General features: G+C 41.1%; 1 protein-coding gene across 1 annotated transcript; it reads left to right on the top strand.

Annotated features, from left to right (window-relative positions):
- Positions 1 to 1,754: 1,754 nt before the first annotated feature.
- On the top strand, positions 1,755 to 25,072 carry adgrd2 (adhesion G protein-coupled receptor D2; the record flags this gene model as incomplete). The annotated part of the gene is made up of 24 exons (XM_083978551.1): positions 1,755 to 1,799; positions 1,964 to 2,021; positions 2,184 to 2,423; positions 2,526 to 3,155; positions 4,039 to 4,161; positions 4,342 to 4,436; positions 4,617 to 4,907; positions 7,627 to 7,738; positions 8,967 to 9,101; positions 9,475 to 9,583; positions 11,010 to 11,115; positions 11,205 to 11,260; positions 11,461 to 11,587; positions 11,701 to 11,804; positions 12,054 to 12,156; positions 13,089 to 13,242; positions 15,043 to 15,176; positions 15,867 to 15,982; positions 19,306 to 19,426; positions 23,963 to 24,004; positions 24,122 to 24,175; positions 24,296 to 24,443; positions 24,811 to 24,869; positions 24,962 to 25,072. 24 exons carry the CDS (start codon positions 1,755 to 1,757, stop codon positions 25,070 to 25,072), a joined length of 3,273 nt encoding a protein of 1,090 aa, XP_083834677.1.

Raw genomic sequence — 25,072 nt, 5'->3', positions numbered from 1 at the left:
CAATCCAGGCGTGCACACCTACAGACACCCGATTAATCCACGTTGTTGCCGAAGAAAGAGCAGCCGAAGCCGCCAGGTGAGGAGCAGCAGAGCCCAGTAATCAACAGGTAAACTGAAGTTAGTCCACACGGTCCTCACACATACAATCTGATGGTTTGGCGGTCTGGGCAAATGCAGCATTGCAAAAGTTTATGGTGAGGCAGATAGGCATAGAAAATATGTCATAAATTAGTGAAAGGGACCGGGAGAGCAGCTGCAGCTAATGGCGCCAGCTTCACTCAACCGCGCTGCTAAAAAACTGCGTCAGAGGTAATTTAGGCTAGAAGGTGTCCTTCCTTGCTAGCTAAAATCAAGTTGTTGCTGTTTTTTCTGAGAAGATAATCTTGAAAATTGAAGCAGCCATATAGTCCTCTTAGTTAATTCTCACCATTTCTTTTTATTATCTTCCAACTTTTCGTTCGGTCTTTTTTTCCCGTAACTCACGCACAAAAAAGAAAAAATAATAACAAAATGTGATTCTTCTTCCTTCTCTTTTTTTTCTGTTTTATGGCGGGTGGCACCAGCTTTCCAGGTGCATTACCGCCACCTCGCGGGCTGGAGTAACCTGTCAATATCAAATCAAAGACGGTTTATAAAATGGAGTATCTGGTATCTTTGATCAAATCATGTCCACAGTCACCTGGACTTTCCATGGATCTATTATATCCATGGGAGACATAGCTACTTATTCCACTGATGCAGTTCTCTAGTGGCTGAATGAAGATAAACACTGATTTCAGACAGAACATCTAACTCAGACAGCTTGATCTGTGCACCTGCCAAACAAACACGTTTTGATTAACTAAATGATGGGACTGATGAATAAATGCTTTAACTGACAGGTTTAATCTGTTTATTACACTTGTCTACCTCTCTGTTTTGCTCAAATCTTTTTTTTTTTTTTTGGATCCAATATTTCAATCTGTGATTATACAAATGTGTCCAATGCAATTGTGAATGCATACAATGCACCGAAGCCCTTTAACCATACTGCACAGAATGTGTGAACAGTGAAATCCATCCAAGCTAGCAGACTTTATTGTTCACTGTACATCACCCACATTTGTAGTAGGCTACTAATCTTTTATTGACAATGAAGTCCAGCAATAAAAACAGATGTTCTAATTAACTTTAAGGAGACCAATAGAAAGCATGAGTGTGTAACGTGGTAAAATTGTCCACCGCCCTGCTCCTCTAGATGAACTCTGTGCCAAAGGCTTGACACTGCTTGCGTAAGTAGGGTTCTTTTAAAAAATGACTCTATTTGCATGACAAAGGCGGATGGCTTCAGGGTGCTGCAGGAAGGAGGGGGTGAGGGGTCCAGAGGGAGGCAGGAGGCAGACTAGGGTCTCTTGGACAGACACACTAGGATTGCTGGCTGTCTCCCAGTCAGGAGACCAGAGACTCTGATGGATACGCTGGACGTTGGGGCAGATGCACTGGATGAGGAGTCTGGACTGGATTTGGTTCGATTGTCTCCGGAGTGCGAAGTTTATCCCCAGATGACATGAAGGGACTTTTCTGCTGCTTTGGAGGAAAATGAAAATTGTACAACTGAGTAGAGAGCAACCAGGAGTCCGGACACACACTGGAAATAACCTATTGAGGACGGCAGTACAGATCTTTTACTAACAAGAAGTACATCGGGATCTAGTGGAAGTATTATTTCCTGTAGTTTGAGTGGCTTATATCAGCTGGACGACACTGACTCAGAAATGACTGGAGCCCTGTGTGCTGGACTCATATTCCTTTCATTTATGGTAACAACTTTATCATCTTCCTGTTTGTTGACTGTTTATCTTCTCAAAATCATCATATGTTACACAACTATTTTCTACTAAACCTCAGCTTTTGGATGCTGCTAGTGTTAAATGTGCTGCACAGCTCTTGTAATAATAAAGTAAATGTCACTGCTTTCTTGTAGGTGGTATGTGAGAGTGAGCCAACACATGCTGGGCCGGAGATGGTGGGGGGCTCACATGGTGAGACACTCTCTGGTGACCATTTAGTGGCCAGTCGTTCCAGTTCGTAACACTGGCCTCCATGAACCGTAACTTAATCCATTTTAAGAATCATGATACGATTGATGCTTTATTGTATTTTAATTCATGATGTTCTGCTTTTTTTGTGCGTCTGACACCCAGGACAATCCAGTCTGGTCCATCTAACGTCTCACTCGGCCTTCCAGCTGGTCAATGACTCTCTGGCCTTTTCCAGGGCTGACAGTTTTTGCAGAGGCCAGTTCAGCTCCCTCGCCGACCTGGACCAGTCAGAGGACCAGGAGGGGGCCTTCGAACTGCTTCAGCAGACTGGTCTTCAGTCACCAATCTGGGTCAGTGATCCCAGCAAAGGAGCCTCCAACCCTGTGGCCCTGGCAAAGCAGTGTGAGTACAACCAGCACCTCATATTATAAAGAAAGTGAAGGAATACAAAACTATGTGAAATGTGCGATTTAATCACCGATTTGTTCTTCTGTTCTCATGTAGATGTTCAGTTCTCAGCTCTAAACTTCCCAAAGGACTCCCGTGAGGGTTTTGCTCGCGTCAACATGTCCTTCCCTGCGCTGTCGTCTGTCAGTGTGTGTGTTCGAGTGCAGTGGGACACAGAGTGGAATGAGGTGTCCACCATCTTCTCCTACGCTGCACCCGTCTTCACCAACGAGTTCCAGCTGCGAGGCCAAGCGGACATGCGGGAACGCATCCTGCTGGCGCTCATCATCCATGGGAAACACCTGCCGTACAAGGCGTCCTTCCCCAACGATGGAGCGTGGCATCACATCTGCGTCACGTGGCGCAGCAGCAGTGGTCACTGGGCTATCTACGTGGACGGGGACAAGAAGGACACAGGCTCAAGCACAGACACTTCCAGGGATATCCATGGAGACGGGATATTTATTCTGGGTCAGGACCAAGATTCTTTCGGAGGGAATTTTACAGAGCCGTTTTTTGGAACCATCACCGACCTGAACGTTTGGAGTACGTCTCTGGAAACGAGGCATGTCAGTGCCCTCAACGCATGTTCACCTGTGACCCAGGAAGCGCTTTTCAGCTGGAACCTCGACCAGCTGAGCCGCCACCCAGTGGTGAAAGAGGTGCAGGCGCAGCTGTTTTGCCCAGGTAAGATCACCCTCTGTGCATGCTCAGTGCCATTTCAGTGATCCCTTTCACACTTTTCCCAAAAGGCTTCAACAAAGGGATCTTCAAAAAAGATGGGATTTATGAACACACTGAAGATCAAATCAACTTTATTTATATGGCACTTTTCATACATTGTAACACAAAGATGCTACAGACAGGGTGTAAACACGCCGCAGGTTAGCCAAAGATATTTGGAAGGCAAACAAAAATTTGCTCAAACTATCATCATCACATCATGACAGTTAACCACATCCAATCTCTTCCCGATTCAGATTTTGTTTGTAGTTTTGTACTCAGTTTTCCCCAGACTGGGGGATTAGTAATGTTTCAGATGTGCTCACTTACAGTTTGACCTTCATGTCACTGTTCATACCTTTCATTGGACCAATGGTTGTCATCTTTTATGCCAGATAGAACCAATAGAATCATCAGATGTCAACATCCAAAAACTGTCATTTTGTACCTAAAATGTGAAACTCAGATCAGACAAAAATGTGAGCTTGGTATCAGTCAGCTCTGAAAACTCTGACATGATAACACCACTGCAAATCAACCTTCACACATCTACTCAGAAAGCAGAGAGAAAAGAAGTCCTTCAGCCAACGATGAGTGAGGATTGTCAGTCCATCAATGATTCAGAACAAAGAAGAACTTAAAATAGACTATTTGCAACACTTAATTTTCCTATATGTGAGCAAACATGGCCCACAGCTTATCTCACTGTATCTAGTATCCATGGAAACATATGTTTGTTGGAGTGGACATCTGTTTTGTTGTCTACAGCGCATGATGTAAACAAATTGACTCATCTTGTGTGTCGCTTCACATGTGTGTGGATTGCATTACGTGGATGTGTGGGCAGCAGCGCACCAGCAGATGGAGCTGCAGGGCTGCAGGAGTCTGCAGAGCTGGTCTGATCAGCGCCCACAGTTCAGACAGGCTGACTGCTCTGATCCACTGCAGTTCATCTGCAGGAGCAGCAGAGGTGAGACTCACACACTGTCCACAGCAACAGGCTTGTCTGGTTTAATTGTTGATAATAATCATAAAGTCTGGATGGAGTATGTTGGTGCAGCTCGTTTAAAGTGATGCCATACAAACACACACACACATGCATGCTGCTGACACAGTCATTTCCCCTGATGTCACATTGTCTTTGGCACAGAGCGTTACCTAAAGATGAAGCAGATGAGTGATTCTCAGAGGTCTCAGCCTACTGCCTTCATGAACCATCTGATGAAGATTTCCAACAAAACCCAGGTAGATGAGCCATGAATCTCCACATCCCTTCTTTATTCCACATCCGTCAGGAATTCACGTCTTTACACTTTCTATATGTCTTCAGTTCAAATGTAATAAAATATTCATCACAGAAGAGATGGAGGACGGCCGTACAAAAAAAATAGTTTTAGTTGACCCTAGTATCTCTGCCCCTCTCAGGCCGTGCTGGGTGAGCAGCCATCAGCACTGACCAGCCTCTCCCAAGCGTCCGCCCTGCTGGACGTCTCCGTTCAGGCCTTGGAGGACACCCAGCAGGAGGGACTGCAGCCAGCAGACATGGTGTCCCTCATCCAGCTGCTGTCTCTGGCTGCTGATGTCCCCTCACAGCCGTCAGCTGATGCCACCAACCAGAGCCAGGAGAGCGTCCAAGAGCTCAGCCAGCACTTTGTCAGCGTGGCCGACAGCATTATCAGTGAAGACAGCGCTGCCAAGTGGTTGGCCATTAGAGAGGTATGTGGCTGCTCTGTGTGCACATTTCAGACACTGGATGCATACAGAGTTTTTCATTTTTTGTGATAGTATCAACCTCAGATGTGGCAGGTCATTTAGACTCAAAGACACGTTTATCCTGGCATTTACAGTTTTTCTCCATTGGTTTGGCTCATTTCTTGAAACTGAAATTACATTCTCAAAACTTTAAGATCTCTTGGCAAAACAGTCTTACAGTTCAGCACAACACGATAGCTCACTTGCAAAAGCACATATCTCTCCCAAAACAGTTCACTCGTATCAAAACTAAATTCCTTTCTCATATAAATAGTCAGTGCCGCCAAAATAGCACTGCAAGTCAAAATGTTTAGATGTTTTGTCACTATGGCAGAGGACCATTGAAATGTCCCTCATGTCCACCTCTCAGTCTGAGCCCAGTCCTTCATTGACAATGGTTACTGTACTAGTTTTTTTTTGTTTAGCGATACAATAATAATACAATTGTGTATAAACTGAAAGAAAAGGTTTGAGATCACACATTGCACTCATACTGCCAAGGAAATTGTAACTATTTTTATTCATACACATAACGTAACTTCTATACATCAGGGTAAAAAGAAACTGTATACAGCATAATATACTGTGATATAAACACATAAACAAAACACAAGGCATATTATATGCAGCCATACAGTGCTGTAAATAAATATATGGTATACATGCGGTATTATGTCCTTGACTAATTTTGGCAGTTGAACAGATTATTGTGCATGTGATGACTTATACAATGTAATGATGCTGACATGTTTTGGAGAGAACAACCATTAGAATGAGAAATCAACAATCAGTTTAGAGATCAACAAGATCTATTTACTTGGGAATTGTGCTAACTGTAAGCTAACTGGACTTAATCATTTGCATAGATGTACTAAGACATTTGCAATTTGATGAAATGAATGACAAATTCAATTCTGTTGTGAACAGTTGCCAAGTGGTTTGGAGGTTTGTCCATGTTATTTTGAGAATGTAATTTCTGTTTCAAGAAATGAGCCAAACCAATGGAGAAAAACTGTAACTCAATGTATTTTTTCAGCCTTGACACTGTAATTGTGATAAAAAAAAAGAAGAAGTCTATTTTAGAGGAAGCTTGTGAGGCCCAATTAAAAAGAATTACTGAGGTACAAGTTCTCACAGCAGATGCCACATGGAAATTACTCTAAATCTTTTAATTCTTCACCTTGATTGCTGAATGAGAAGTGGGGTGGCTCCCAGTGCCAGCGATGCAAACAACCCTGATAAACCCAGATAGATTCCCTGCTCTGCATTCATCTTAAAATAAGAAAATGTTGAGAATATGAATTAAAATATTAAGTAATTGTCTATTATTCAATATTTTCATTCACATTTTCAACATTTTTTTATTTTAATACCAGGGCTGATATGCAAAAAACATCATATTGCTCAGTTGGACTGACTGTTTTTTTCCCCATCTTTTATTTTCACAGGGAAAAATAAAACATAAAAATAACAATTATGTTATTTGTCTTGGTCTTGTATAAAACAAACATGTCCATTTACCAATGGAGAATTTGATTTGTAGACCAGGTCATCTCTGTTGTAACACAATGCTTATGGTGCTAACAATACACAGCAATGGTGTGACACATTTTACCTCTTTGAAAAGAAATTTCAGCTCCTGTGATTTGGATATTGAATGTGTCTGTTTGATTAAAAGTGCAGCCCAAATAAAGATTTAATCTATAATATGTTATGGTCAGGGGATCAAGAAGCAGGGTTATGATCAATAAAATAGATGGATAGAAGCAGGGTCATAGATAGATAGATAGATAGATAGATAGATAGATAGATAGATAGATAGATAGATAGATAGATAGATAGATAGATAGATAGATAGATAGATAGATAGATAGATAGATAGATAGATAGATAGATAGATAGATAGATAGATAGATAGATAGATAGATAGATGCTATGTCAGCCCCCAAGCACTAGAGGGCAGTGTGTCTCCATAGATAAGGTTTTATTGGAGCTCATCATTAGCACATGGATCGTTGTCACCACAAGAATCACAGAACAGAGCTGAAAACATGGTACCTGCCTGTTGATTGAGTTATAGATTAATTGTTCATTTTCTGAGCAGAACCTGCTCTGATCCAGTGGACTGTTGAAACTTTGTGTTCTGCCCAAATCATACAACACAATCTTTATATTTTTGTCACCTCTGCCTCTGCAATGTCAATATGTGTAGAGTGGATGTGTATGGAGTTGTGCCTTGTGGTAGACTCCCCCTCCCCACCCTCCCACCCTACCCCCAAGCCTCTCAGTGCTCCAAGGCCACCTCAGCCCAGACTCAATGGATGAGCAGCACTCTGACAAACTGTGGCTGTACTCATCCACAAACCTACCTCGCTGGCTGTGCTCCCGACTCTGTTTCCAAGGCTCAGCTCTCGGATGGACGTATTGAATTCAGATTGAGGGGTTTCAAAGCAGACAATGGCAAAAATCCACGATTGTACCATGCATTATAGGCCCACTCCCACTCCAGCCAAACTGAATGTGGACTCTGTGTGGCAAACAGTTTATGGCACTGAAAGCGATTTCTCATGCAACATATGAATAGTCATTTTGAAATGTACCTCTTTAGCTTTGACGGTCATGCTCAACTGGGGCAGTTTGGGTGAACATTGCTGCTGAGACGCCTCCACTTTGTGTGTTTTAGGTGGTGAATGGCCCCATGGACGTGGTCAAGAGTATTGACCGGATGGTGACCAGCCTGAGCCCTCGCCTAATGGCAGACACTGATCACCTGACCATTTACAGCCCTAATATAAGTGAGTCTTTCTCTCTCCCTCTCTCTCACACACTCACACTCTCTCTCTCTCACACACACACACACACACACACATTTGCCTTACACTCCAGTCAGAGGGCCCTCTGACACAATGCATTTCCTAGTTTAAATGTGTCTGTTTTACAGCAGCCTCTATTCTGAATCATTATGGTTGTAACTAACAGGTGAAAATACCTAAACATGAAGACAAAATGATCAACTGCTGAACAAAAACAGCATAGAGTAGATTCTATTTTAATTAAATAAAATATTAGTGAAAGTATTAAAGCCTCAGTCCACAGAGAAATGCACACAGCCTTTTTTAAGAGACTTTAAAACCAGCCATCAGGACTTCTGTCACTTTCTGATGTCCCTACAAAGCTGTCACTGCTCTTAGCCATCCCCTGAAGCCCTGCCCACGCTATCCACTCGCCACCCTTGCAGGATTTGGTTTCTCAAGAACGAATAAATCCAGAAATATAGACCGTGTTGCAACCAAATGACTGTTTCTCTCAGCAGCCTTTTATAATTATAGCTGCTTGGATAACATGACGCTTTGTTAGGTACTGTATGCTAGTTTTCCCTCTTACATAGGGTTGGTGAGGAAACGTATACAGTACCAAGGTCAATCAGACAGAGATTTCTGTCTGTGGTTTCCCACCAGTGGATGGGCCTGCACGGGAAACATTATTACATAGTAACTAGTGATCTAAAAATAGCTGTTATTCTTTAAGGTTATAGAAACATACTCAAATTGAAAACCAAAATTTCAGAGATTTATTATACAAACCACCAATCACAACCAAATATCAATGCAGCATATTTTCTGCACCATGAATATTTTTCCATTCATTGCTGCATAAAGGGATTGTGAGCATCAAAATCTCCAAGGCAGCAGTTCTGTTTCCCCTTACTACTTTTCCAAGCTCCCCAGTCTTCATCCTCAGATTGCATGGTAGGAGCAATAGCTGTATTCCAGGGTTTAAATACTGTCTAGGTACCAGTATGTTTGTTGAGAGAACCCAGTCAGCTGTTAATTAGGATTGTTAATGATGGTGAGGACAGCAACTCTCTCAACCCCGTGCTAATCCATAAGGTCTCCCAATGTCATCTTTTTGTTTTTTATTGAGACATCATGAAGCAAAAGTTATTGCTTTAGTGCATTTAAGGAACTTTATTCAGAAAAAATGAACAGTACACTGTGTTCTCTGCTGTTGTTCCTTCTGAAGAACTGGAGGTGCAGCAGCACACCCTACAGGAAGGATCCAGAGGCCTGGGCTTCTGTGGGCCTGACACAGAGGAACACACCAACCTAGACTGTATTTCAGTCCCACATCAGAAGATACAGGATCTCCATAACAACGGTAGGAAATTGCTGCAAGACACAATCACCTTCCTCTACTTACACGGACACAGCAGACGCTCATTCAGACTAGTCTATCACATTGCTGAGTGTTTGCAGAGAGAAGACACATTTTATTAACCTAAGTCTTGCCAATGAATGCAGTTTACAATGTACTAACGACAGACGTGTGAATGCAGCATGCATTCACCTACTTACACTCCAAGGTCTCGCAGTGAAGTGGAGATGGAGGCGCATTGTTGGGTTTTGCAACAACTATTCAGCTTAAACAATACATGATCCTAAATGAACTACATTTCCCTTGGTACTGTTTTATTTAACTGTCTGGTGCAAACTGAAGAAAGCTCCATCTCTTTGTTTTGTTGAATGTTCAGGATTCAAGAAGCTCACGTTGGTCAACACGTGGTACGGCTCTCTGCGTCCCCGTTTCAGCTCTGAGGAGAACATAAGTATGGCTCCTACGGTCACAGACGGCACCCAGAGGTAAATTGATGTTTAGGGGATTTTCATTCTTTTTTCATCCATGTCATGAGATATCTTTTCACTCCAGATATTGCATTACAGTCAGTAAAGGACTTGTGGGCTCCGGTAACTGACATAAGCACTAACATAATAATCATGCCTACACATGTTTACCTGCGGTGGTGGAGATAGCTGAGTGTCATGGAAGATGAAAACGCATTCATATACACCATAAGAGCTGACATGAAGAAAACTACTTCCATTTAAAAACATGTGCTATAAATGCACAAAACAACCACATAAACGTTGCAATTTTCTCATCCATATTGCATCTAGCTGTTGTTAATTTAGCTTTGTTGTAAAGTGGGTGATTAACAACTTCTCTTAAAAAAAACAACAATTGATTGTACAAATGAATAAGAAATTTGGAGAAAACAAAGCAGCACTTCCACAGCTTTTATCTCACCAGCCTGGGCTGCTGAATGTGCTGCATTAACAGGATTCACACAACTGCCACTGATGGAAAATAAAAAGATAGTTCAGGCTAAGACAAATTAATGATTCAACAACAAATCTTGGTGATTATTATATTCACAACCAAACTCTGCCGCAAACTAAACAATCTAAAAATATAAAAGGACCTCTTTGGATTTTGGAATTTTAGGGATGAAGTCTGCAAAATTATAATCAGGCTGCATACTGCAACTTTATGTAAGATACAGTTAGCCTTGCATAGGATGTAAACAAAAAGCGAACTTGAGGGCACATCTTCAAAAAATACACCCAAATGACAAACTCTAGTATGTATGTCTCATATTGGTTTGATAAATGAAAAGTTTTTTTTTTTCAGACTTCATACTATTTATTCATTATCAAAACTATCTTGAATAACTTGCTCAATGTCTTCGCGTCTTGGGTGTGAAACTGACTTTTTGCTAACCTGTTCGCAAATGCTCACATAAGCTAAAACTGTAAAATCTCATAAAAGACGGTGTGAACCTACTACAATAATTCCCCTTTGACAGAAGGTTAATAGAACTTTTGCTAAGTTTGAACAGATCAAAGGACTGTTTTTAGAAAAAAAATATTTCGAAGCCTTCGAGTAATGCAACACATATTATGTCACTGTGGTAAGAAACATGTCAAAAATGTGTTTTCTTTATTTTTTGGAGCAAAGCTTAGTCTATATGTAGGTTTGCAGTTTTCCCCATATGTCCATTGTCATGGTAAAGATAAATCTGAGAGCTTAACGCTCGAAATGTTGTCATTGTCTCTTTTTTATGTAGTCCTCTAATACATTTTTGTATACTTTGGGAGCATACAGTCCCCTTCTATTTGTCGCTTACCTCCCTGGACTCAGCTCCTGGCTACACTTTGGATGTGCGTGAGCTTTTTTCTTTGTTCAAAGATAAATCTGTACAATAAAAATGAATCTGTACATAACCAGGTATGTGGGCACAGTCCTGGGCTCCTCAGTCATATCCACCACTGCGCTGGGAGACGACCAGCCAGTCAGCACAGCAGTTCGCTTCCAGCTCCAGCACAGAGTACAGGTTAGCTCTTTTAAACTCCCATTGCTGTCCCCACCACTTATTTGTTAATATGATATCCATTTTCATCATGTATTCTATATGTCCTGCAGATTCCCATCGGTACTGTGTATGATCCAGTGTGTGCCTTCTGGGATTTTGATCTCACGTATGTACCAATGAATATTTTTGAAAAAGCACAGCCAGTGTGGAGATCTCAGATTCCTCTGTAATGCCACAGTTATCTCACCTGTTTCATCACAAAAATGTGATAAATGCTGCAAAACTTTTAGATGGGAAAATATTTTCATTCTCGGCATTCCTGTGTATATGCAGATATGTGAGTATGCGTTGTTTGTGTCTGCTTAGTCCGGAGGCTGGTGGGTGGTGGAATACCAGAGGCTGTGAGGTGGTGTCCAAAGAATATGGATACACCGTGTGCCACTGCAACCACACCACCAATTTTGCATTATTGCTGCAAGTTTATGAAGCCCAGGTAACATTCAAATTATCACTGTGTTTTTTGTGTAGGCTTTCATTTACGGCCTATGCTGCTATTTACAGCTCACGCTCTGTGTGCATGTGTGTGTGTGTGTGTGTGTGTGTCAGTGGAGTCCAGAGAGCGAAAATGCTCTGCAGGTGCTGACGTTCATCGGCTGTGGAGTGTCTCTGTGTGGCCTCCTCTTCACCTTCATCCTCTTCATCGCTGTGGGGTGAGTCACAAGCGTCAGAGTGCACGCTGTAAAGCGCAGAGGGTGAAAAGCATTTCATAAAACTCTGCCAGATTCACTTCAATAAATGGGGAAAAAAAACAGAACATTGTGCTCTGTAGAAATGTGAATAGCACTGCATTTGTGAAACATTTTTTGAAAAACTGTCAACACTACTGTGAGATCCTCACTCATATATTCAGGCTGTGTGCTCACACTTATGCAAGTGTTTGTCCTTCCTTAATTGTGCAGTGTCCCAAAATCGGACTGCACCACCGTCCACAAGAACCTGATCATTTCTCTGGCCATCGCTGAGCTGCTGTTGATGTGCAGTGATTGGGCTTCTGTCAATGAGGTGAGATTTCACACATTTGTAGACACATTTGTAGATTTCAGGTGCATAACCACTAATCTATAATAACAACAATAATAATATTAACAATAGGGTCAATTATACCAATAACAACAATAACGTGAACAATGATAATACCTAGAGCATGCATTTCCCAGAGAAAATAAATGTGAATGCAGAAGGCAGAATAAGATTCCTGAAGTATACAGTATGTATATGTATTGCATATTTCAGCAACAATAATGAATTGACCACAGTCCATGCAGCTACAGAATGAGGGAGAAGGTTATTGTATTTAATATTCATACAATCTTCACAAATTATGAGGAAAGCTATTGTCAACTGAATGGAAACTGACCTTGAGATGATTTATGCGAGAAACATCATTTCACTCCGGTGTCATGTGTTGGGTATAGAACCTTTTAATCAATGGTTTTATATCACTAATTGATTAAATGTCTGTGTTTTGCTCATAGCAATGAGTCTGCAGAGAAATATTAGTGTGGTGACTGGTCCTCTCAGCCCAACACAGATTTTCACCCTCTTTCCACCATACACTGTTAATAATGGTTTTGAAGCTCAGAGTGAGCTGCTCTGCTGTCGTCATCTTGGCAGTGCCTGACCCCACCAAATTTCTAGCGAAGTCAAAAACTGGACAGAGGAGGAGGCTATGTGGAGCCAAGACTTTGGTGTATGATGGTTTGGTGGCTGGTAACCATTCAGTCCTGTTACCTCCTGGACATCTTGGTGTCTTGCTTGAAGGGTAGCCCAAAGCTCATTAATTTACCAGCTAATCATCTCATTAACAAGCTAAAGAAGTCAGGAGTGCAGACACTGAGAGCTGCTTATTACGTAGTCCAACCCTACCACTGCCATTGGATAGTTTGTATTGCTTGGCTTGCTAATATCCTTGTTTTATGTTTCCAAACCTGCAGGCAGCGTGCTTCATGGTGACAGCACTTCTCCACCTCTTCTTCATGGCCTCCTTCTCCTGGATGCTGGTCGAAGGCCTTCTTCTCTGGAGCAAAGTGGTGTCCGTCAACATCAGTGAGGACCGTAGGATGAAGCTCTACTATGTCATCGGCTGGGGTAAGCTCAATTATTTGTGGTTGAGTTACATCAAAACTTACAGTACATCACACAACGTCTTTACCTTGGTTCAAAATGTACGCAACACACACATTCTTTTTACATCATGATAATTGACCTTGGCATCAGCTTTTGTTGAAAACATATTTACCAAATTTGCCTCCATGTAAAACATACAGGAATCAGGCTTTTCTTCCTAATTATCTTATTTAATAATTGTCAGAATCAGCTTTTACTTTGAGTGGAGTTGTTTGGTTAGTGGATTATCCATCCTAACAGAATGTGTCACATTTTACTCTCTGCATCTATTCAGTGTGTGTGTTTTTTTAAACATCAAACTGTTGGTGTGTCATTTACATAAAAACAAATGTTCAACACAGCAATTTCCTTTCAGTCATAAAGAGCAACAGTAAACACAGGAGAAAAAGTTTTCAGTCGACTGTCAAAGAGAGAAGAGGAGGAAGTATAACGGTGCTACAGCACAGTGTGGTTGAAGGACACATCAATAATCTCACATTTACACTTATGTGTTTAGCAAAAGATGATGACCTCAGTTGTAAAATATACTGAGAGTGAAGCTGACTTTTACTAGGAGAACAGTCAGCTGTACTAGATTAGATTAGACTAGATTAGACACACTGAATCTTAATGTTTATTTCTCTACAGTGTCTTCTTTTAACGATTTGATTTTTGAGAAGGAATTAATGTTATTTAGTCACATATCACACAGTACTTTCTATTTAGCAATGTTTAAAAATCGGGTCTAATTTTTCATAGCTACACCAATTTACAGGTGAAAATAATGTAATAATGTATTTCCTTTTTTACTCAATTTATTATTAATATTTTTTTTTTGTTATTATGTGTGATTGACAGCATCCTAACCAGTTAATCAGTATTTCCATGATCCACACTTTCTATAGAGCTATACAGTATATATATATATGTATATATTTCTTAATGCATAATGCCATTCTTAATTCAACAGAATAATTGATCACAGTTGACATTGATATTTTGTCAATTATATATTTCAGTATCTTCCCCATGCTTTATTACAGCATCAGACAGTTTTTTTATTTCAAATTCAAACTTCTGTCTGACGTTTGAGTCCACAGTCTTCCTGACATCATGACAGTCAGTGCCTGCTGGTGGTCTGCAGTTTAGATAATGCAGTGAAATGTGAATTCTTAGGCTATTCAGGAATCTTTGTCACGACTTAATTACATTCAAAGCATCTTAACCTCTGCCCAGACATGTTAAAATGTGTCAATTCTGAAGGAACACCACTACCATTTTATAACTCTTGGTTCCTGTTCTGATACATGTTCTGTCTTTAATCATGTAAATTGTACATTGTTTGCCCTTTTACAATGAGGAGTGCAATGAACACCAGAGCCTCTTGGGGTTGCTAGTGGAGCTTGAGATTCTGACACTTGTTCTTGCTTGTTCACACAAGTTATTGGCAAATATATTAGCTGTTGTGTATATATGTGCGGTGATGTTCTGCCTCCCTGCAACCTTAACCCAGTTAAAAAAACCCTGCAGCTGCTACTGTTCACCTTCCCAAACCCATGTTTGAGTGTGAGTGTGAGTGTGTGTGTCACACGCTGAGAACAGTGTGTGAATCCGCAGCACAGACACTCAGATGTTCCTCACAGCTCCCGTTGTTCCCCTTCAGACTAAATAGACAGAGTGAACACAGCAGACTAAATACTGTTTAATACTGTCACCTCTGCATGAATATTTTAAAACATACTATGTCCACACTTCATCTTTTGTTTCTGGATTGTTTTTCAGGACTGCCTGTTCTGATAGTCAGTGTAACGCTGGCAATATCAGTGGACAAGTACAAGGCAGAGGACCACTGCTGGCTCAATGTGAAGACCGACACCATCTGGGCCTTTGTGGGACCTGTTATATTTGTCTTGGCGGTATGCAGTCTGTGTTGACTTGTCATAATCTTTTACATTAGTTTATTTTCAAACGTTTAAAGGAGGTCAAGGTAAAGAATGGGACAATAATAACCATAGTATGATAATTCATATGGTGACAATTTGATAAGCAGGGTCTCTTTTTTGTTTGAATCCGGCACAAACAGCTGCGTCTGCACCTGCTCGAGCACTCACATTGTTTTGATCCTCACCAACTCATCCACCTTCAGTCGAGTTAGCAAGTGATGTAGCAAAAGGCAGAGAAGAAGATGAGGGAAAAATATCTGACAATGATTTTACAAATGTTTTATCATGAAAGAAACTCATTTAACATCTTTATAACACCTCAAGGATTCAGTGAACACAGTGGATTTCAATGGGATGACTAAATGAGGGACATAGTTCTAGACTTCAGTAAAAACATAGGAGCAAGTCTCGAGATGAAGATGAGCTTTAGCATTTCCCTATCCATATTTTCTCTGTATTTGACTTGGTCCTGGTTTAGCGGAAGAGGCAGAGAGCAAGTAAAAAAAAGAAGTAATGCACATCACTGAAAACTGATTTCCCGCAGCCTGAGCAGGAGGCTAAACTTTCCCTCCTCTACATGTGAGCTGGAGGCTAAGTGGATCTGCAGTGGCACGTCTCCTGTTTGCTGGAGGCCATGTTGATGCTGTTGTCCTCTGCCTGCAGGTCAATGCAGTTGTGCTGTGTCGGGTTGTCATGGTGACCGTTTCCAGTGCTCGTCGCCGTGCTAAGATGCTCAGTCCAAGCTCGGCATCAAAGATGCAGACCTTTGACCTCACCTGGTGAGATACAATGGCTTCTTTGCCTCTCTCTGCCATTTTCTCTCTCTCTGTCTCTCACTCCTCCTGCTTTTTTTGTTCTCTCTTTCATGAGTCTTTTTTCTCTTGTATGCCCACGCTCACTCTCTCCCTCTCTCTCTCCCTCTTTCCCTCTCTCCCTCTCTCCCTCTCTCCCTCCCTCTCTCCTGCTCACTCACACATACACACTTGTTGATCCTTTCTTGGTGGAGCCAGCAATAGTCAATACAGGCAGTGTGAGAGAATGGGAGTTTATGTCCGGGAGTCTGCTGTGGGAGTTGTCTGGGCTTATCAGCTTAACACCTGGTCCCAACACAACTGTGTGTGTGTGTGTGTGTGTGTGTGTGTGTGTGTGTGTGTGTGTGTGTGTGTGTGTGTGTGTGTGTGTGTGTGTGTGTGTGTGTGTGTGTGTGTGTGTGTGTGTGTGTGTGTGTGTGTGTGTGTGTGTGTGTGTGTGTGTGTGTGTGTGTGTGTGTGTGTGTGTGTGTGTGTGTGTGTGTGTGTGTGTGTGTGTGTGTGTGTGTGTGTGTGTGTGTGTGTGTGTGTGTGTGTGTGTGTGTGTGTGTGTGTGTGTAGGGCACATCCGGGTTCTGCTGTTCAGTAAATTCAGATATCTTTCTGTGTTGTAGGACCCGTCCAGAAGTGCTGAGTTCAGATTCTAACTTTAAATGATTGAGGCGCATCTTTCATCTTTGTTTTGTGGCTTGTTGAAAGCAGTTCTGCCCTGTCAAACCAGTTCATACCAGCTGAATCTCATGTTTTGAAAAGCTCCAGTTATTTCTTTAAAAAGTTGGACAGTGCAGTTTGTACTACTTTCTCTTATTTGCCAACTGAAACATGCATATATAGTTTTATGTCAGTGTTATGTGTCTCTTAGAAGTTCAGAGTTGACTTTTATCTATTTTTAAGCCATATGCCGTTTTTTTTAAACACTTTTGTGTTTTTCAACTCTGTATAAAAGTAATAAAGGCTATTTGAACCAGACGAAAAGATCTGGATCTGAAGTTACTGGGCCAAGCAAGCAATAGCAGCTGTTCTAAAATGTTCTGTGTCCTCGAACAGAATCAGAGAAACATAATTTTGCTGCTGACACAAAAAGGAAAAGTGAAACTCCTGAGATAAAAGTGAGACTGGCTGACGTGCTTGAAAGACCAACAGTAATTGGTTGATGAGAAACATCCAGCAGTAATATTAAAAAGAATACTGATAAATACATAAATACAACTTAATTAACAACAGATTAGGCACGTTCAAAATCCTACATGATGAATACACAGCTGTATGCATATGTGGATATCTGTAATTGTTAATTAAATATATTAGGACCCTTACATTTAATCTGACTTCAGTTTACCATCTGCATTGCCAATTTCTCTCTTGAAGTGGAGCACGCATCTTTCAGGTCTGTACGGGTACAGCAACTCCTGAACAACTGATACTGAAGGAAGCAACAGGGAAAAGCTGATGAAGACAACAACCTCTATGATCCAACAATACTTCAATATGTTGAATCCATCTTATCTTAATATTTTGACATTATATCGTGCATAATATTTGTGCATTGTATTGCTCCTATGGTGGTGATAACTATTTTTAGCAGCAAACTGATGCAGGAACATGTTGTCCAGTGCAAAACAAAAACACTCATTGTTGGATTTGTTTTTCTCTTAAGATTTGTTGACAATAAGAAAATGTAGATTATCACAGCGTCGTCCTTTGAACACTGACAGCCTTGTTTCCTCTGTTTCCTTTACATACATACTATGCCAGCCAGTCAGAGGCTGAGCAGCAAGCATAACATTATTTGCCTTTTCAATGTGTCAGGCCTGTTTACGTTGCTATGGTTACGGGCTGATAGTACACACACATATTTCTAGTAATTGTGCTACAGTATACCTAAATGCAAGCTTGTGAGATTTCGAGGAGCGTTGCCACGGATGCCGCGTGATTATTTCTGGCAGAACATTTTAAATTACTGTATGCACCGACGTTAACGGCTCAGTTCACCCACATTCCCAAAGACCACATTACTCTTGACAGAGGGCAGACCTTCACTGTGAGGCACTAGTTTCTATTGAGTCCATCAAACCATTGATGTGAAGCGTCCTGAACAGTAGGAACAATTACTCTGGGAAGAGATGCTGATGTAAAAAAAAAAAAAAAAAAAATTTAACATACAAATGAAAGCTCATTCACTTCCATGGCATTTTGGTAGGGGTCCGAAATCTCAAAACCTGGACAAATAAATCCGAAAACCATCTGTAATGAGATACCTTAGGAAAGAAGTGAGAAATTTAGATTAACCAGCCTATTAATGCACTGAATGACAACCTGATGATACACGCGTCACATAAAGTCTTCCAAGTCTCCCTCATGTCGTACTTAGCATCAATTGTGAGTATTACAAGTAAGTGAATTATAAGACGTCTGCACACTAGGGACATTTTTCTGTCAGTGCTAATGTGCACTTTCAGAGGTTAATACACAGGTCAGTACACTAGAAATAGGTAGGTGTTACTAATATATCTTATGGCTGAGGAGACGCGAGGGTCTCTTCATATTCAGGTAAAAAGTCCTTCAACCAAACATGCAGCAGCTCTCTCCTCCATCCAAAATTTCTATTCACACATTTTGTCTTATGAAAATTCCACAACGCCATTCCCCCTCTCACCACGTCTCTTCATTCCCTCATAAACGGCCTGAAAGTAGATGTCTCTGCCAGCTCAAGAGTGTTATGTGAATTCAGGAGATTAGAGGGAAAACGACTTTCAAAAATAAAAGGGAAGAGCCTTCTCTTCCCTTTTATTTTGAGTGCTGGCTTTGTCCTTGCAGACACAGTGCAGTCTGAAAACTCAATCTCTCTACCCAGGTGCAGCAGTGTGACAACAATGGTGGTTTGAACAAAGGCAACCTTTTCTGCCTTGCCCCATGAAATGGTTATTGGCCGTATAAGCACCAGGATCATTGAAAGGATGATTGCAAAGGAACAGGAGTATGACTGTGGTAGGCGTAAAATCTATAGCTGTGCAGTGATGTTTGATGTGGATTCAAGGAGGAAATATTCGAGAAGAAAATGTCATCAAAATACCTTGAAAACTCCACTTTGCTGGGTCCTTCTGTCTGCCTATACTCCTGCGTAGTACTCACAAATCAAATGGTGCCACAGCACTGTGTGAAGTTTGGTTTCGCTGGTCTCTTCAATGTATTTCTTGTGCATATGTATTGTAGAATATGTATTGTATTCATGCGCCAGCAATTAACATTTCTGATTCATGTATAACTGTTCTATATATGTGTGTGTGATGCAGGGCTGTGACTCGTCCAGTTCTCATCCTGCTGCCGGTGCTGGGACTGACCTGGCTGTGTGGAGTCCTGGTCCATCTGTCTGTTGTGGTCGCCTATGTCTTCATTGTTCTCAATTCCTTCCAGGTAAATAAACAACCTCATTCTCATATTCAAATCTAGTAATAACGTTTTCACATTCTGGATTATTAGAGTCCAATTTACTGTATGTTTACAGTTCTTTAACTGAGTTAGTTTGCTCTTGCTCTGGTATACTGGCTTTCGGCCTGGCCCATTAGTTTGAATCAGTTGCTGCCAGTGTTTCAGTTACATCAGTAGATTTTGTGGCGACAGGCGCTGCTGCACATTTTTCAGCATGTGTTCGGTCTTGAAAAAAGAGCATGTACATAAAAATCGTAAACTTCATGGTAAAAGGAAAAACATCAAACACACACACATCACATAAGATTCATTCGAGGTGCATATGATTTTGTGCTGCGATGGTCAGTCTGCTGACACGTTAGAGAATAAAGTCATAAGTCAAAGAGCTGCAGTGAGCCCAAGTTACCCTCATGTCAGCTTGTAGAGCACATCCATAAAGGCTTCTGACTGCAGCAGTCTGGCTTCAGATACGACCTGTGGCCCTTTAGCCCTTTACTACATCTCTCTCTTTCTCTTCTAGATAAATGTACTGCACTGGATTTTTATTTTATTATTATATCATTTATTTTTTATTCATTTGATAAGCACTTAATGTCGTGCCAGTAGAATGTAGCAACATCAATAATACCTAGATTGCCCGAGTATGGTTTGCGTAAGCTACTGCCCCCATGGGACCATGACAATATTTCACAAGAGTTATTGAAGTTCTACCTAATGAGTTTTATATATGAAGGACGAAAATTGTTTAATGATAAATAAATGAATGCAGAAATAAATAATTAAATGCCTGAATAAATGATTTTTGTTAATGAAAAATGCAATTTCTGTATTTATTTATTTATTTTAACACTTCTGCTTTTATTTATTTCTATACTTCTACATTTCTGCTTTGATTCATTTATGTATTTCTGTGTCCGTGTGATAATTTGGTTGGCAGGATTAGCTGGGCAAACCAGACAGGAGGAAATGATTCATATTAAATCTATAAGCCATTAGTGAGTTGAACAAGCATGTTTCCCAGACCTGTGCAGCTACTGATGGAGTATTTGCATGAGTATGAACACTCATGTGTGTCACAGTGTGTGATGTCTTTATCTGCTCATCTGCAATTTGTGCTATATAGCTGTGACTGTATATTCACGCACCTTTAAGTGTGTCTGTTCTTTGAACAACGGGTCATACCACAGTGACCTTCAGCATTCCTCCCCTGATAACACACAGTGCTTACTTCCTCTCTCCCTCTCTCTTCTCTCTCTGCCCACTTTTCCATACACTGGCTCTGTTATTTTTATGTCTTGCACTTGTTCCGTACGTCTCCTCTCTCTGTCTTTCAGTCCACTTCTCTCCCATGCTCCTCTGCAGTCTTTAGTTAATCAAAATGAGCTAGCCTCTGAGTGACCCCCAGAGAGCGGCTAGTTAATTTAGATTTACTGTCGGTGTCTGACTGAGGGCAGATAACACCACAGTAGGAGTTCTTCCTCATGGAGGTAGAGGGATGATGCAGGGCCAGGGCTGATTTCTTTTTTTAAACACACACAAGTAAAGTCTTTTTTTTAATGGGCCACAGTCTCAGAGTATATGCCTTATGAAAATAGAGTGGAGGTCCAGTTGGCTGAGGCAGGGCTGAAGCCCCCAGCTACGATGTTGGTGCTGATGTTATCGGCCTCCAGATCGGACCTCCACCTGCCACTGACTGATACAGAAACGTGGCAGACAGTTTCTGTATCAGCCAGTGGCAGGTGCTGATGGTTTACCTGGGCGAGGCTACAGTCTGTCAACAACTCCTCCAACCTGAAGAACCACACAGATCTTCTGAAATAGTCCCTACAGCAGCATTTACACCAAACCTTGGTTATTATACCTACCTTCATCACAGTAGTTATGAAGTTATACAAACAGTCACTGCTTGGTTAAGTTTAGAAAAAGATCAAAGTTCAAGTAATGACAATAATGACACAATGGTTAACTTTGTCATAAAGTTATTCCTAAAAGTTCTGCATCCATCCTCTTCCTAACACCAGCTTCATTACACTTCTCCTTTTGCACGTGAATTACTGCAGTCGCCAACAAATCATCATAATCTGGGTCATAATAAGCTGCTGTGCGCACGATTTACAGCCTCAAAAACTCCTCCAGAGAGCTTAAGAGATCATGGAATGGAAATATATACAGTATGTTGGGATGAAAACACTAATGTCCTTTTGCATAAAGTCACAGCTCTGTCGAATGGATTCAAAGCTGGCAACTGTGTCATTTATTTGTTGATTTACTTCATATGGGACTGTGTACAAAATACATTACATTACAAATTTGGATGTTAATGTTTTCTGTAAAGGAGGCAAAGGGTCATTGAATTGAATGCCTTCAAGGCGTACCTTATATGATTTGTAAAAAAGATCAAATTCTAATCAGTTCATCCTTCAGTCCAAATTAATATCTGTGCCTAATTTGAATCAAGGCATTTCTGAGATGTGTCCACGAGAGTAGGAGGAGAAGGACTGGCTGTTGCACCTGAGGCATAAACATAAAAACATATGAGATGGAGATGGGGGAAGGAAAAAGAGAGTAGAAAACTGACACTTTCTGGGTTTTATTTCTCAGTGTATTGATCTGAAGTCATGTTAAAATGCTTGCAAAGTAAAAGTCACGCATTTACTAATTTCAAATATTTCAATGGAATTTGTTAAGCTTCCTTGCAGCTGCAACTTCAGCAAAGTTGTTTTTCCAGAGAAAGACACAACAGTTGATCAACAATCACTGTGGTGGCACGTTAAGCACAGGAAGTTTGTCTGTAGCCCAGAGAGCTTGTCTAGACATCCAAACAGTGAAACTCAGAGGGAGTCACTGTTGGATTATTGTGTCCTTCAATAACGGTCCCTGTATCTGACTGTGATTACACTTACTCTGATTGTTAACACAATCGCCCAAACACAATCAGAACACAGTATCTACTCCAGCTTCACCTCCACTCACATCACTGCCTTTATCATCTATCTGCTCCCAAACAGCAGAGAGAGCGAACAACAGCAGCAAGAACCCATCAGTTTATCTGCTCTTCTGCCCAATCAGCAGCTCCCCTCTTGGTCTTTCATATCCTGATTGTCAACACTGTCAACGTTTTGTACCGTTAGTATGTAGTGTGTAACTGAAAATAGCATTTTGAACGAACATCAAACAAACAATGACAATTATCCTCTGTTAGGCTGAAGATATGATCAAGCTGGGGATAACGATCCTAAAATGCACATATGACTTTTTGTGGAAGGATGTTGTGTATGTGGCCAACTATATGGGCTGTCCTCTAGTTGCCGTCCTCCTCTGGCCTTTGTGTCCACTCTTAAATTACGCTTGATGGCTGTTCCAACAATGCGTGTATGTAGAAGTGTAGAAGCACTACATGAGGGGCGCTGTGAATGTGTGAATGTGGTTTGTAGTGTAAAGCACTTTGAGTGATAAATAAAGATAAGGACAAGACAAGTGCTGTGCAAGAGCAGATCTTTTATCTGATATATTTTGAAAGACTGGTTGAGTTTGATACTACAAAGTCATTCTGACTTTAAGGGTCTCGTTACAGTATGACGGTAGATGTCCACATGTCAGGTATTGGTTCTAGTGCTGTGGAAGTATCAAAGCTTTAGTCCACAGAGGAATGCACACAAGCTTGTATTCAGAAGCTAAGCTTCAAAACCAGCTTTCAGGGCTCCTGTAACTTTGTTTATTTCGGGTCACTCCAACAGTAGATTCAGATCGGGATTTAGTTCCTAGTTCAGAGAGACAACAGGAGGACCGGCACAGAGGCAGAGTGATGAGCTGCACGGACAGGGACATCTGCACAATGTATTAAAACTACTTTTCCCTATGCACAAGCATACCTACACTTAACTCAGACAACTGTTTTGTGAAGTAATATGCAGAAGTTTGACTGCCCACAAACGGAAGTTCCAAAGGAAAGATCTGTTTGACAGCAAATAAAGTGGTGAAAATATTTAAAATAACACTTCAATATAAGTTTTTCCCATGGCCATGTTTAAAGTGGCTATAGTATATAATTGATCTGCCTCGTCCATCCACGGCAGCTCATCATTCAGCTTCTGCTGCTTGTCAACACCCAGAGCTGATCTGAAGTTACTGCATGTAACACACTGACTATAGATAAGTACCTCACACACAACTCCACATTAAATAACCCCAACTATAACTTTGAGAACTGTACGAGCCTGCACCACTGCAGTGAAGCATGAATCCAAGATGAGATCTGAATGCCACGCCCTGATGAATCCAACTGAAGTTTGTGCCAGAAGGGAGTAGAAACCCACACAGATTGAGAGCATGAGGAGGAGGTATTTAGCAATTCTCTATTTGATGGTCAACAGAAAAGAGATATTTGACTGAGGCGACAGAATGGAGCACTGAATGGATTTGATGAAGATCTATATTGCCAATAAAAGCCACATAAATGGAGTTTATTCTCCCGCACGTCTTTCACATTTGCTTTCTTATGTGTCCCTCTCCTCTCTGCAGGGCCTGTACATCTTCTTGGTGTATGCTGTTTACAACAGTGAGGTAAGAAGGCATTCAGTCCATTGTGAGTGGCGTAGCCTGTCACCGCTCTGGCAGAATATCAGAATGTATCTTTGTGAGGCTGCCAATCAGTGGGTGTAAACACTGTTTCCCATTTAGGTGAGGAATGCCATAAAGAGGATCAAAGAAAAGAGAAAGGCCTTATCTTTCACGGTGAGTGAGTAAAAAACTCAGCATTGATCAGTAAAATAAATTCCCTCTTTATACATGTGTGTTTTACCGAATCTGTTTTGTAGGGTAGTAACAACTCATTGACCTGTGATGTATTTTCAGAACTGTTCCCAGCCAACCAGCTTCCTGCCATCCCAAAGGGCTCCGATGACATCCTGGTGCCGCAGTCCACCAACCCCATCCAGCCCCGAGACCAGTGACACCTCTGGACCCCCCAGTTCAACCTCCACATCCCTGGTCATCAAAAATGGTAGGAAGGTGGTGGGAAAAAAAAACCTGTGTGATTTTAATGAGTTAAGGTTGTTGCCGCGTAACAGTCTTTCTAACAGTTATTCTCTTATTTAGTTTTCATTGGGTTCGGCAGCAGTCAGCTGTACAGACACAGCACTGTTTGATTAAATCAAGAAATTAAAGAGAGAACCGAAAGATTTCTCTCTGTGAATTCTCATAATGTTCTTTTGTCATTCATATTGTTTGATTTGTGTCTCTGGGTTGTCTTTGTATTGTGCTTTGTGTTTCTTGTCTATATTTGCTTCATATTTGTGTCCTTGCATAAACAAATGTATTGGTCCCAAACAACAGCTTTATATACAATTGGGTACGTTTTTGTCTTGCAGAGAGTTTCAGAAAGGAGAGTTTTGTGAGTTTCTCATTGAAACCAGCATCAGGAAACCAAGTAGGTGGCATGTCCACATTGTCGGTGCACAATGTGTTGTCATTTACCACATTGATTGAATGTGACTGAATGTTTGTTTTTGATTTTCATAGGTGGTCCAGCTGACTGGGTTCAAACCATCAGGTATAGTGCAGACATCTCTGGACACTACTCATTTGGCATGGATTACATCAAACAAACAAAAAAATAGAAAACTAGACTAG

Source organism: Trachurus trachurus (assembly GCF_905171665.1).
Source record: "Trachurus trachurus genome assembly, chromosome: 9".
NCBI lineage: Eukaryota > Metazoa > Chordata > Actinopteri > Carangiformes > Carangidae > Trachurus > Trachurus trachurus.
This window is presented reverse-complemented; position numbering and strand designations above follow the sequence as displayed.